Here is a 13,034-nt window from a genome sequence, read left to right as displayed (position 1 = left end):
CCAGCCCCTTAGTCAGCTCCTCCAGCCCTACCGGTGCCCCAAGCCCAGCCACCTGCTCTTCCTCCACCCTCGGGAACCTCAGCCGGCCCAGAAAACGACACATCCCCCCCCCTCCTCCGTCGGGGGCTCAGACCTCCCCTCACAACTGACCCTCAGTCTGTGTCCAACTTTTCGGCCTGAATAAAGGTCCACGCCTCCTCCGGCGTCTCAAAGTAATGGTGCCGGTCCTTAAACGTGACCCACAGTCGCACCGGCTGCAGCATCCCGATTGTACCCGGCCCTCTTGGCCACCTCCGCGCTCCAGTCCTGGTATATACGGACCTCTGCATTCTCCCACCTGCTGCTCCGCTCCTTTTTTGCCCATCTTAGGACACACCGCCTGTCCACCAAGCGGTGGAACCGCACCAATACCGCCCGCGGCGGCTCGTTAGACTTGGGCCTCCTCGCCAGGACTCGGTGGGCCCAATCCAGCTCCAGGGGCCTCGGGAAGGCACCCGCGCCCATCAACGTGTTCAGCATCGTGACCACATATGCTCCAGCCTCCGACCCCTCCACTCCCTCCGGGAGACCCAGAATCCGCAGGTTCTTCCTCCTCGACCGATTCTCCATGTCCTCGAACTTCTCCTGCCATTTCTTATGCAGCGCCTCCACCTTCACCGCCAAGCCCAATATCTCGTCCTCATTCTCTGAGGCCTTCTGCCGCACCTCCCGGATCACCACCCCTTGCGCCTTCTTGGTCTCGACCAGCTTGCTGATCGAAGCCTTCATCGGCTCCAGCAGCTCTGCTTTCAATTCCGTGAAGCAGCGCTTGAGAAACTCCTGCTGCTCTTGCGCCCACTGCACCCACGCTGCCTGGTCTCCACCCGCCGCCATCTTGGCTTTGCTCCCTCGCACTTTTCGCTGCACCAGAATTACTTTTTTCACCGCTCCACTCCTGGTCCAATCCATGTCAGGGAAATCGTACTGTCACCTTCCCACACTGGGAACCGTCAAGGGGCTGGTTTAGCACACTGGGCTAAATCGCTGGCTTTGAAAGCAGACCAAGGCAGGCCAGCAGCACGGTTCAATTCCCGTACCAGCCTCCCCGAACAGGCGCCGGAATGTGGCGACTAGGGGCTTTTCACATTAACTTAATTTGAAGCCTACTCGTGACAATAAGCGATTTTCATTTCGAACAAATGCCGCTGGGGCCCCTCAAAAGAGCCCCAAAGTCCGTTTCTGGTGGGAGCTGCCGAATGTGCGACTTAGCTCAGCATAGCCGTAACCGGAAGTCTCTGAGGAGAAATTTCTTCACACAAAGAGTGGTGAGCCTGTGGAATTCATTCCCACAGGATGTAGTTGATGCTGAAACTTTGAATATATTCAAGAGGCGGCTGGATACAGCACTTGGGGAGAATGGGATCAAAGGCTATGGGGAGAAAGCAGGATTAGGCTATTGAGTTGGATGAACAGCGATGATCGTGATGAATGGTGGAGCAGGCTCGAAGGGCCAAAAGCCCTCCTCCTGCTCCAATCTTCTAGTATCTATTTATGTAATCTCCTCTGGACCATCGATCATATCCTTCCTGTCATACAGTCACCAGAACTATACCCTCCACTAGCTTTATTTGGTAATTACTGGTAAGCTGTGGGCTCCAGTTTCTATCCAGAGGCAGCTTGGCTGTTCATGTGGCAGGGCAGTGAATTTGGGTCTTCTCACACAGTCAGTAAGGCCCTCAAACGTTCTGCAAGTGGGAAACGTTTGAGGGGGAGGCCTGACTGTCAGACAGTAGGAAAGTAATCGGCCAATAGCAGCCCATGGATCTAATGTAGATATGGGTGGAGCAAAACTCCTGGTTTATCGCCTGACCACATAAAACAACTGACGACAACTTGTACAGATGCCTATGCAGGAGTTCTGGCCAATATGGTGGACGATGCAATTTCAACACAGAAGGAGCCATGTTGACCACCATGTTGAATTGCAACTTGTCTGCTTAAAGCCTGTAAAACCGGTGTGGTAATACCAGGTATTGCAGTACCTGAGAGAGGAATGACCATTGGCTAGACCGCGGGGTCTACCATTGGGTAATGTACATAGCCCCGCCCTGAGAGGTGGGGTATAAGAACCGATGCCATCCCAGCAGCCTTCACTTCTGTAACATCGCTGCTGGGTACAGTTCTATCTGATTAAAGCTGAATCAATATGACTCCTCGTGGTCTCAAGAGTATTGATTGTGCATCAACTGGTACCGTGTGAACTGATCTCTCGTCCCTTGTCTATCTCTAAGTGTAGTATTTCACTACAGCTTGAAGATTTGAAATGGGCAGTTCAATACCGTTTCATTCTAAAATAACAAGTCAGTCCGGATATTTTTTATATCTTTCATGTTATTTCCCAGACTCTCCTGGAACTGGGAGCTTCTACTGATTATAAGGACAGTCGGGGGCTGACGTCACTCTATCACACTGCGATGGTCGGAGGGGACCCTTACTGCTGCGAACTACTGCTTTATGAACATGCTTCAATTGGTTGTAAAGATGAAAATGGATGGCAGGAAATCCACCAGGTAAATAAAACTAATTATTCTTCATTTAGACATTGCTCCTAGAAAGTACAGTTCAAGGGTAGGATAATGGTGTGCATTTATCTGACATCATTTCCTCAACTTATTTAAGATTTGACCCATCCACTAACGTGTTACATGGAGGAATTTCAAATGAAATAGTTCAGTACACCAACACTAGGATCACACAGCATCACTTCTGGGTCTTTGTGATTACATTTTATGATTTATCTTTTGCAGTAGACTATGATATTTTAACAGGTTATGGTAGCACAGCGGTCATGTTATCGTGAGAGCAATTGATAGGACTTGACCAATAATCCACGGATTGACCGATAATGCAAGTTCAAATCCCACCTTGGCAGTTTCAGAATTTAAAGTCATTTTTAAAAAAAATAGACATTAAAATGAAAAGTCAAGGGCAGCGAGGCGGAGCAGTGGTTAGCACTGCTGCCTCAGGGCGCAGAGGTCCCAGGTTCGATCCCGGCACTGGGTCACTGTCCGTCTGGCGTTTGCACATTCTCCCCGTGTCTGCGTGGGTTTCACCCCCACAAACCAAAGATGTGCAGGGTAGGTGGGTTGGCCACGCTAAATTGCCCCTGAATTGGAAAAAATGAATTAGAACATAGAACTTAGAACATTACAGCGCAGTACAGGCCCTTCGGCCCTCGATGTTGCGCCAACCTGTGAAACCACTCTAAACCCATCTACACTATTCCCTTATCGTCCATATGTCTATCCAATGACCATTTGAATGCCCTTAGTGTTGGCGAGTCCACTACTGTTGCAGGCAGGGTCTTCCACGCCCTTACTACTCTCTGAGTAAAGAACCTACCTTTGACATCTGTCCTATATCTATCTCCCCTCAATTTAAAGCTATGTCCCCTCGTGCTAGACATCACCATCCGAGGAAAAAGGCTCTCACTGTCCACCCTATCCAATCCTCTGATCACCTTGTATGCCTCAATTAAGTCACCTCTTAACCTTCTCCTCTCTAACGAAAACAGCCTCAAGTCCCTCAGCCTTTCTTCATAAGATCTTCCCTCCATACCAGGCAACATTCTGGTAAATCTCCTCTGCACCCTTTCCAATGCTTCCACATCCTTCCTAGAATGCGGCGACCAGAATTGCACGTAATACTCCAAATGCGGCCGCACCAGAGTTTTGTACAGCTGCAACATGACCTCATGGCTCCGAAACTCAATCCCCCTACCAATAAAATCTAACACACCGTATGCCTTCTTAACAACCCTCTCAACTTGGGTGGCAACTTTCAGGGATCTATGTACATGGTCACCGAGATCTCTCTGCTCATCCACACTGCCAAGAATCTTACCATTAGCCCGGTACTCTGTCTTCCTGTTATTCCTTCCAAAATGAATCACCTCACAGTTTTCTGCATTAAACTCCATTTGCCACCTCTCAGCCCAGTGCTGTAGCTTATCTATGTCCCTCTGTAACTTGTAACATCCTTCCGCATTGTCCACAACTCCACCGACTTTAGTGTCATCTGCAAATTTACTCACCCATCCTTCTACGCCCTCCTCCAGGTCATTTATAAAAATGACAAACAGCAGTGGCCCCCCTTGGAGGGCCGAAGGGCCTGTTCCTGTGCTGAATTGTTCTTTGTTCTAATCCACATGGATACTGGTTCACGAGCAATCTGGCCATTCCCAGGGGTGAAATGTGTCAGAAGACAGTAAAGATTGCTGCATTTGGCAAGGGTGGCTCTGCTGTATGAGCTCTTCAGTGGCTTTGCCCATTCCTGGCTACCTGACTTAACTGCGTGCCACCAGGTGTGGTACAGCAGAAATGGAAAAGTATTTTTTAAAGCAAAACAATGTTTATTCTATTAACTCAAGTTAACCTTTTTAAAACAAACAGTGAACATCTTAGCAACCATCAATTCAAATACAACCCTCAAAGAATACAACACTAAGTATTGCGTCCACTGTCCTTTTAACATCCAGAAGACTTACAAAAAACATAACCTTTAACAGAAGCTCATCAGGTTAAAGTCACTACTGAGAACATTTATAATTCTAAATTCACCAAATGATCAAGAGATAGTCTTTTCATGGCAGAGAGAACAGCAGTACACCTGCTCAGTCTGGCTTCAGCTCCAACACTGAAAACGAAACCAAAAAGACACAGACACACCCAAGCTTTTCTCAAAGTAAAAAACAGAGCCAGAGCCCAGCTCCACCCACACTCTGACATCACTGCAGTAACATGAGCAGTCAAACATTTCTTAAAGCGATATTCTCATAACAATATGCCAATCAGATAATAATCATATTCAACAAACGTGACAAAGTCCACTGGGCTTTCTTCCATTTGCAACTCTCGAGTCAGGACTCAATCCTTGGTGTTGTATTTTGGTGCTTCAGTGTAACACTGTGTTGGCGGGTCCCACACATTAATAGAATATAACTGTTGAACTAATATTGTTTTCATATAGTTAAACGCTCTAAACTTTACTCACATGAGCCGAATGACTGATTAATCAGCGCAACCCCTCCAGTGCTTTATCTATTTCCCATCCTCCCCTCTTCCATACCCTCTCAATCATGTTATGGGCGAGGCGTTTTCAGAACCCCACAATGTATCATGGAGTTCAACCAACTTCTCCCTTTAATGGATTTGTTGCTTTTCCTAGCACACGGCTTGTTCCCTAGGCGTGGGATTACAATTATGGACACGTGGGTTTTTAAACACAAAACACTGTTTATTCCATGAATTCAACTTAACATCTTATATAAACATTGGATCTCTTAACACCCCTTACTTCAAAGATAACTCAGAAAATATTGCAACAGTAAATACTTCCTTAAAATGTTCCTTCAAACTTCCAAGAGACTTAACACCTTTAAACAAAATCACATCAGGTTAAAGGCTTCACTATTATAAGTTTAAATCACCCAATGATCCAGAGATAGTCTTTCATGGCAGAGGTCCAGCTCACTGCAAAACACAGACACACACCAGCTCTTTTCAAAACTGAAACTGCAAAACTAAACTGCAAAATCAAACTGCAAAATGGCTGAACTGAGCCGAGCTCCACCCATTCTATGACATCACTGTTTTCTTAAAGGTACATAGCTTAAACATCCAGTTCTTAACGGCACTCTCGCATGACAATCATGCCTGAATATGCTTATTGTGGTCCTGATCAAGCTATTCAGCTGCAGGAGTATGATATCTGAACCCAACTCCTCATCATTCAGTTGAGATATTGTCTCCAGACCCCTGTCTGTCAGATACCCCAGGTGGTCTGAAAGATGCCGTGGAACTGTTTTGAAGATGGGCAGGAGTGTTACCCCTGATGTCCAGGCCGATGTTTATCCCTCAATCAACATCACAAAACAAAAACAGATTGTCTGGTTGTTGTCACGTTGCTCTTTTTGGGGATCTTGCTGTGCAGAAATTGCTGCACTTCATTGTGTGTGGAACATCTTGAGATCATTAAAGGCAAGTCTTTCTTTCTTTGTAACTTGTTGCTGACCTTACCCCATACCCAAGTGCATCGTTTTCCAGCAGGAGTCAGTGCATAGAAATGGGAAACGGAAATTCCAGGCTGATATTACTCCTTTAATCCAGAATGTTGAAGTAACTGCAGCATCCAACACTGCGTTTGGTTAAGGTGATCGAATCCAACTCCGAACCTGGAGCCGACAAGTCCTTATAGCTCACTTCCTTCCCTGTGACATACGTATCCATCAGCAGCTGCCCAGTCAGTTACCAAGCAAAGTAATGCTATTATTAGTAAAAGAGAAATAGTTTTGTTTTGGCGACTTCTATTGTGTTTGATCGATAATTATAAACATTCAGGAAGCCTGAGAAGGTGTTCGAACTGGAGTTTTATTTAAGTGTAAAGAAACAGCCGCTACGGTGGTGTCCCGTGAATCGGTGACGGACGGTATGGACAGGATGCCGGTCACTGTGTGGACCGGCTGTTAACGTGTAATGTCCTGAGTCCCAGCTGAGCAGGGGAGTGGACCTAGGTAGGGTGCTCTTTCAGAGGGTCAGTGCACACTTCATGGGCCGAATGCCTCCTTCTGCTCCGTAACGATTCTATGATTCTGAATGGTGAAATACAGAGCAATGAAGCCTTTATTTGTTTCGATCTTTGTTCTCCAGAAAAGGGGCACACATTCTCTGATCTCCTTTTTGGCTGAAGAAATATCCTTTACAATCACACATGCATAAATTCTCAAATAGAATTTTGAATCTGTGCCTGTGCTGCCGAGTTGTGAAATGTTCGCTACATTTAAAAACTGAGATTCCTATTATGGGAAATAAATGTTTACGTTGTCTGAATATTGAATGATAATTTCAATCCTCTTCTTAGGCATGTCGTTATGGTTACGTTCAACACCTGGAACATCTGCTTTTCTACGGGGCTGATATGGGAGCGCAGAATGCCTCGGGAAATGCAGCACTCCACGTCTGTGCTCTTTATAACCAGGTGAGAAGCTGACACTCGTTGCAGCATCTTTAATTTTTATTTTACAATTAATCTTCTTTCATATTACAGTTCACCAATTGAGTAGGAACGTCAGCAATAATTTTTGAAAGGAATATAATGATATGTTATACGATAAAGTCACTGTGAAACTGCAAGCTGCAACAGTGGACACAATAGTTACTACATTCCTGTGAGATACCGGTCATTTATTCTACATGGGTTCATCTTTTCATTAAAATAACAGTTGCAGGAATTATTTTCCCACTGTCATTCCTGACAGTAATTTCCAAGAAGTAATTTTTAACTTGAAATGTTAATTTTATTTTTCTCTCCACAGCTGCTGCCAGACTTGCTGAGTATTTCCATAGAAACTAGGAGCAGGAGGAGGCCATTCGGCCCTTCGAGGCTGCTCCGCCATTCATTATGATCATGGTTGATCCTCTATCTCATTGCCATGCTCCCATGTTCTCCCCATACCCCTTGGTGCCTCCAGGACTTTCTGTTTTAACATTAGTAATTTCTAAGCTTTGAGCTGCACTGCGAGCTCTCCAATTTAATTTTGTAGGAGGACTTGCGTGCGTAATTTTAATTGTCCCAAGTCAGTCAAAGATTTGGCTTCTGACTTGTAAGCATGGCCGTTTCAACCCAGCTCTCTTTGATATTTCTGGATGGTTTCCGTTGGTCAAGTATTCACACATCGTTAGCTTTTCATCAGATATTTTATTCTCATCAAAGTAAGCTGCTCTTCTGTGAAATACTGGAAAAAAGCACCTAGATGTGGTTGATTCAATCACGTCACATGCACTCTGCCGGAAGCTGGGTCCTTGGCTCACTGTCTGTTGATGTTTTGAACTGAACTAGTTCCTTGGCAATTATTATCGGTTTTGGAGTGCCAATGCTCTCTTAGGGTAGGGCAGGGAGGCAAGTCTACGTCAGCTGGTATGGGGCTCAAACCGATGCTGTTGGCAACATTCTGAATGACACATGAGATACCCTCAATTACGACTCAGGAGAGGAGATTCATAACTCAAAGGCTTTAATTACCAGAGAACCAGACAGCTGCCGAGAAGTGTGCTCACTGCACGCTGCCCACTGAACGCAACCTTACATACAGCTTCCTGGGGGCGGAGCCTGAGGCGGAGTCCCCCAGGGTTCCAAAACCGGTCTTAAAGGGTCTACGCATTAAACATAGAACATAGAACATTACCGCGCAGTGCAGGCCCTTCGGCCCTCGATGTTGCGCCGGCCTGTGAAACCACTCTAAAGCCCATTTACACTATTCCCTTATCGTCCATATATCTATCCAATGACCATTTGAATACCCTTAGTGTTGGCGAGTCCACTACTGTTGCAGGCAGGGCATTCCACGCCCTTACTACTCTCTGAGTAAAGAACCTACCTCTGACATCTGTCCTATAACTATCTCCCCTCAATTTAAAGCTATGTCCCCTCGTGCTAGACATCACCATCCGAGGAAAAAGGCTCTCACTGTCCACCCTATCCAATTCTCTGATCATCTTGTATGCCTCAATTAAGTCACCTCTTAACCTTCTTCTCTCTAACGAAAACAGCCTCAAGTCCCTCAGCCTTCCCTCATAAGATTTTCCCTCCATATCAGGCAACATTCTGGTAAATCACCTCTGCACCCTTTCCAATGCTTCCACATCCTTCCTATAATGCGGCGACCGGAATTGCACGTAATACTCCAAATGCGGCCGTACCAGAGTTTTGTACAGCTGCAACATGACCTCATGGCTCCGAAACTCAATTCCTTATACCAATAAAAGCTAACACACCGTACGCCTTCTTAACAACCCTCTCAACCTGGGTGACAACTTTCAGGGATCTATGTACAAGGACACCGAGATCTCTCTGCTCATCTACACTGCCAAGAATCTTACCATTAGCCCGGTACTCTGTCTTCCTGTTATTCCTTCCAAAATGAATCACCTCACACTTTTCTGCATTAAACTCCATTTGCCACCTCTCAGCCCAGCGCTGCAGCTTATCTATGTCCCTCGATAACTTGTAACATCCTTCCGCACTGTCCACAACTCCACCGACGTTAGTGTCATCAGCAAATTTACTCACCCATCCTTCTACGCCCTCCTCCAGGTCATTTATAAAAATGACAAACAGCAGTGGCCCCAAAACAGATCCTTGTGGTACACCACTAGTAACTGGACTCCAGTCTGAACATTTCCCATCAACCACCACCCTTTGTCTTCTTCCAGCTAGCCAATTTCTGATCCAAATTGCTAAATCACCCTGAATCCCATATTTTCTGCAGTAGCCTACCGTGGGGAACCTTATCAAACGCTTTACTGAAATCCATATACACCACATCAACTGCTTTACCCTCATCCACCTGTTTGGTCACCTTCTCAAAGAACTCAATAAAGTTTGTGAGGCACGACCTACCCTTCACAAAACCGTGTTGACTATCTCTAATCAAATTATTCCTTTCCAGATGATTATACATCTTATAAACCTTTCCGAGATTTTGCCCACAACAGAAGTAAGGCTCACTGGTCTATAGTTACCGGGGTTGTCTCTACTCCCCTTCTTGAACAAGGGGACAACATTTGCTATCCTCCAGTCTTCTGGCACTATTCCTGTAGACAAAGGTGACTTAAAAATCAAAGCCAAAGGCTCAGCAATCTCCTCCCTAGCTTCCCAGAGAATCCTAGGATAAATCCCATCCGGCCCAGGTGACTTATCTATTTTCACACTTTCCAGAAATGCTAACACCTCCTCCTTATGAACCTCAAGCCCTTCTAGTCTAGTAGCCCAAATCTCAGTATTCTCCTCGACAACATTGTCTTTTTCCTGTGTGAATACTGACGAAAAATATTCATTTAGCACCTCTCCTATCTCCTCGGACTCCAAGCACAGCTTCCCACTACTGTCCTTGACTGGCCCTACTCTTACCCTAGTCATTCGTTTATTCCTGACATAACTATAGAAAGCTTTAGGGTTTTCCTTGATCCTACCTGCCAAAGACTTCTCATGTCCCCTCCTGGCTCTTCTCAGCTCTCTCTTTAGGCCCTTCCTAGCTAACTTTTAACTCTCGAGCGTCCTAACTGAACCTTCTTGTCTCATCTTTACCTAAGCCTCCTTCTTCCTCTTGACAAGTGTTTCGACTGCTTTAGTCAACCACGGTTCCCTTACTCGACCACTTCCTCCCTGCCTGACAGGTACATACTTATCAAGGACACGGAGTAGCTGTTCCTTGAACAAGCTCCACATTTCCATTGTGCCCATCCCCTGCAGTTTTCCTCTCCATCCGATGCATCCTAAGTCTTGCCTCATCGCATCATAATTGCCTTTCCCCCAGATATAACTCTTGCCCTACGGTATATACCTATCCCTTTCCATCACTAAAGTAAACGTAATCGAATTGTGGTCATTATCACCAAAGTGCTCACCTACCTCCAAATCTAACAGCTGTCCTGGTTCATTACCCAATACCAAATCCAATATGGCCTCGCTTCTCATTGGCCTATCTACATACTGTGTCAGGAAACCCTCCTGCACACATTGGACAACAACGGACCCATCTAAAGTACTCGAACTATAGCGTTTCCAGTCAATATTTGGAAAGTTAAAGTTCCCCATAACAACTACACTGTTGCTTTCGCTCCTATCCAGAATCATCTTTGCAATCCTTTCCTCTACATCTCTGGAACTTTTAAAGGTACATATGTATACAGATATCATTCAACACATTCACCCCCTGTTTTTAAAAAATGCATAGTCCGTCCGGGTTGAAGTGGAAATACAAGTTCAGTCTTTTGGGTGGTCTGATTGCCCGTGTCGACCTTCTCAGCTCTGGCGGTGGTGCGGTGGATACGGTCGTCCTCGGTGGTGGTATATCCAGGAGCACGGTTGTCTGAGCCTTTACCCGCGTTGGAGCAGGGGGGTATCCGGGGTGACTAGGGTGATTGGTGCCGGCGCCGGCTAGGGGGAGGGGGGCTCTATGGGGGGACGTTGTCGGAGTCGACAGCCAATGCGGGGAAGGGGAGCGTTAGTAGAAGGGTGGGGTTGGTGGGCGAGCCAGCGGGTGCCAGGTCTCGCAGGGAAACGGTGTCCTGCCTGCCGTCAGGGTGCTCGACGTAGGCATATTGAGGGTTTGCGTGTAGTAGTTGCACCCTCTCGACCAGTGGATCTGTCTTATGACTCCTCACGTGCCTCTGGAGTAGAACTGGTCCCGGAGCCGTCAGCCAACCTGGAAGCGAGACCCCAAAGGTGGACTTCCTGGGGAAGACAAACAAACGGTTGTGAGGGGTCTCGTTCGTGGCCATACAGCGGAGCGACCTAATGGAGTGTAGGGCATCGGGTGGGACCTCCTGCCAGCGGGTGATTGGGAGACTTCTTGACCGTAGGGCTAGAAGACCAGCCTTCCAAACTGTTGCGTTCTCCCTCTCCACCTGCCCGTTTCCCCGCGGATTATAGCTGGTCGTTCTGCTCGAGGCAATGCCGTTGTTGAGCAGATATCGATGCAGCTCATCGCTCATGAACGATGTACCCCGGTCGCTGTGGATATAAGCGGGGAAACCGAACAGTGTGAAGATGCTGTGCAGTGCCTTGATTACGGAGGCCGAGGTCATATCAGGGCAGGGGTCAGCAAAGGGGAAGCGGGAGAATCCATCGATGACAGTGAGGAAATAACTGTTGCGGATGGTGGACGGGAGGGGCCCTTTGAAGTCCACGCTTAGTCGCTCAAAGGCCCCAGAGGCCTTTACCAGGTCAATAGAAGTGCTGTTTGCACTCCGCACAGATCTGGCAAGCCTTGGTCATGGCCTTGACCTCCTCACTGGAGTAAGGTAGGTTGCGGGACTTGATGAAATGGGCAAGCCGGGTGACCCCCGGGTGGCAGAGGTCATTGTGGATGGCCCGCAGACGGTCTTTCTGCACGTTGGCGCACGTGCACGGGACAGGGCATCTGGGGACTCATTGAGCTTCCCCGGACGATATGTAATATCGTGCGTGTAGGTGGAGAGTTCGATCCTCCACCTCAGAATTTTATCATTCTTTATTTTGCCCCGTTGTGCGTTATCGAACATAAAGGCGACAGACCATTGGTCGGTGACGAGGGCGAACTTCCTACTGGCGAGGTAGTGCCTCCAGTGCCGCACAGCCTCCACTATGGCTTGTGCCTCCTTCTCGACTGCAGAGTGCCGGATTTCCGCGGCGGTGAGGGTTCGGGAGAAGAACGCTACCGGTCTGCCCGCCTGGTTGAGGGTAGCAGCCAGGGCGACGTCTGATGCGTCGCTTTCTACCTGGAAGGGAATGGTTTTGTCCACCGTGTGCATGGCGGCCTTGATGATATTGGCCTTGATACGACTGAAGGCCGACTGAGCCTCAGCCGTCAGGGGAAAAACCGTGGTCTTAATGAGTGGACGGGCTTTGTCCGCAGATCTGGGGACACTCTGGGCATAATAGGAAAAGAGCCCCAGGCACCATTTGAGTGCCTTGAGGCTACGGGGGAGGGGAAGTTCCTTAAGGGGGCGCATGCGGTCGGGGTCTGGGCCTAGGACCCATTGTCCACGAGGTAGCCGAGGATGGCGAGCCGGGTTGTGTGGAACACGCATTTCTCTTTGTTGTATGTCAGATTGAGGGCCCGGGCGATCTGGAGGAACTTCCTCAGGTTTGCATCGTGGTCCTGCTGGTGGCGGCCGCAGATGGTGACGTTGTCCAAGTACGGGTATGTAGCCCGTAAGCTGTACTGGTCCACCATTTGATCCATTGCCCTTTGGAAAACAGAGACTCCGTTTGTGACACCGAAAGGGACCCTGAGGAAATGGAAGAGCCGACCGGCTGCTTCGAAGGCTGTATAGGGGCGGTCCTCTGGGCGGATAGGGAGTTGATGAAACGCCGATTTTAGGTCGACCGTGGAGAATACTCGATACTGGGCGATTTGGTTCACCATTTCTGCTATGCGGGGAAGTGGGTACGCATCGAGTTGCGTAAAGCGGTTTATGGTCTGGCTACAGTCCACCACCATACGTCGTTTTTCC

The 13,034-nt window shown here is 47.7% G+C and overlaps 1 protein-coding gene across 4 annotated transcripts in view; it reads left to right on the top strand.

Moving 5' to 3' along the window:
- The window catches only part of LOC140384761 (SH3 and multiple ankyrin repeat domains protein 2-like), a 1,513,496-nt gene that overhangs the window by 417,622 nt on the left and 1,082,840 nt on the right, over positions 1-13,034 (top strand). For all 4 annotated transcript variants that reach the window (XM_072466758.1, XM_072466757.1, XM_072466755.1 and 1 more), the window contains 2 exons: positions 2,382-2,549; positions 6,898-7,014. In XM_072466758.1, the coding sequence (XP_072322859.1) occupies positions 2,382-2,549; positions 6,898-7,014 (285 nt within the window). The remainder of the gene's footprint in view (positions 1-2,381; positions 2,550-6,897; positions 7,015-13,034) is intronic.

The sequence above is a fragment of the Scyliorhinus torazame genome, chromosome 10 (assembly GCF_047496885.1).
Source record: "Scyliorhinus torazame isolate Kashiwa2021f chromosome 10, sScyTor2.1, whole genome shotgun sequence".
Taxonomy (NCBI): domain Eukaryota; kingdom Metazoa; phylum Chordata; class Chondrichthyes; order Carcharhiniformes; family Scyliorhinidae; genus Scyliorhinus; species Scyliorhinus torazame.
The sequence above is the reverse complement of the archived record's forward strand: the minus strand, read 5'-3'. Positions and strand labels throughout refer to the sequence as shown.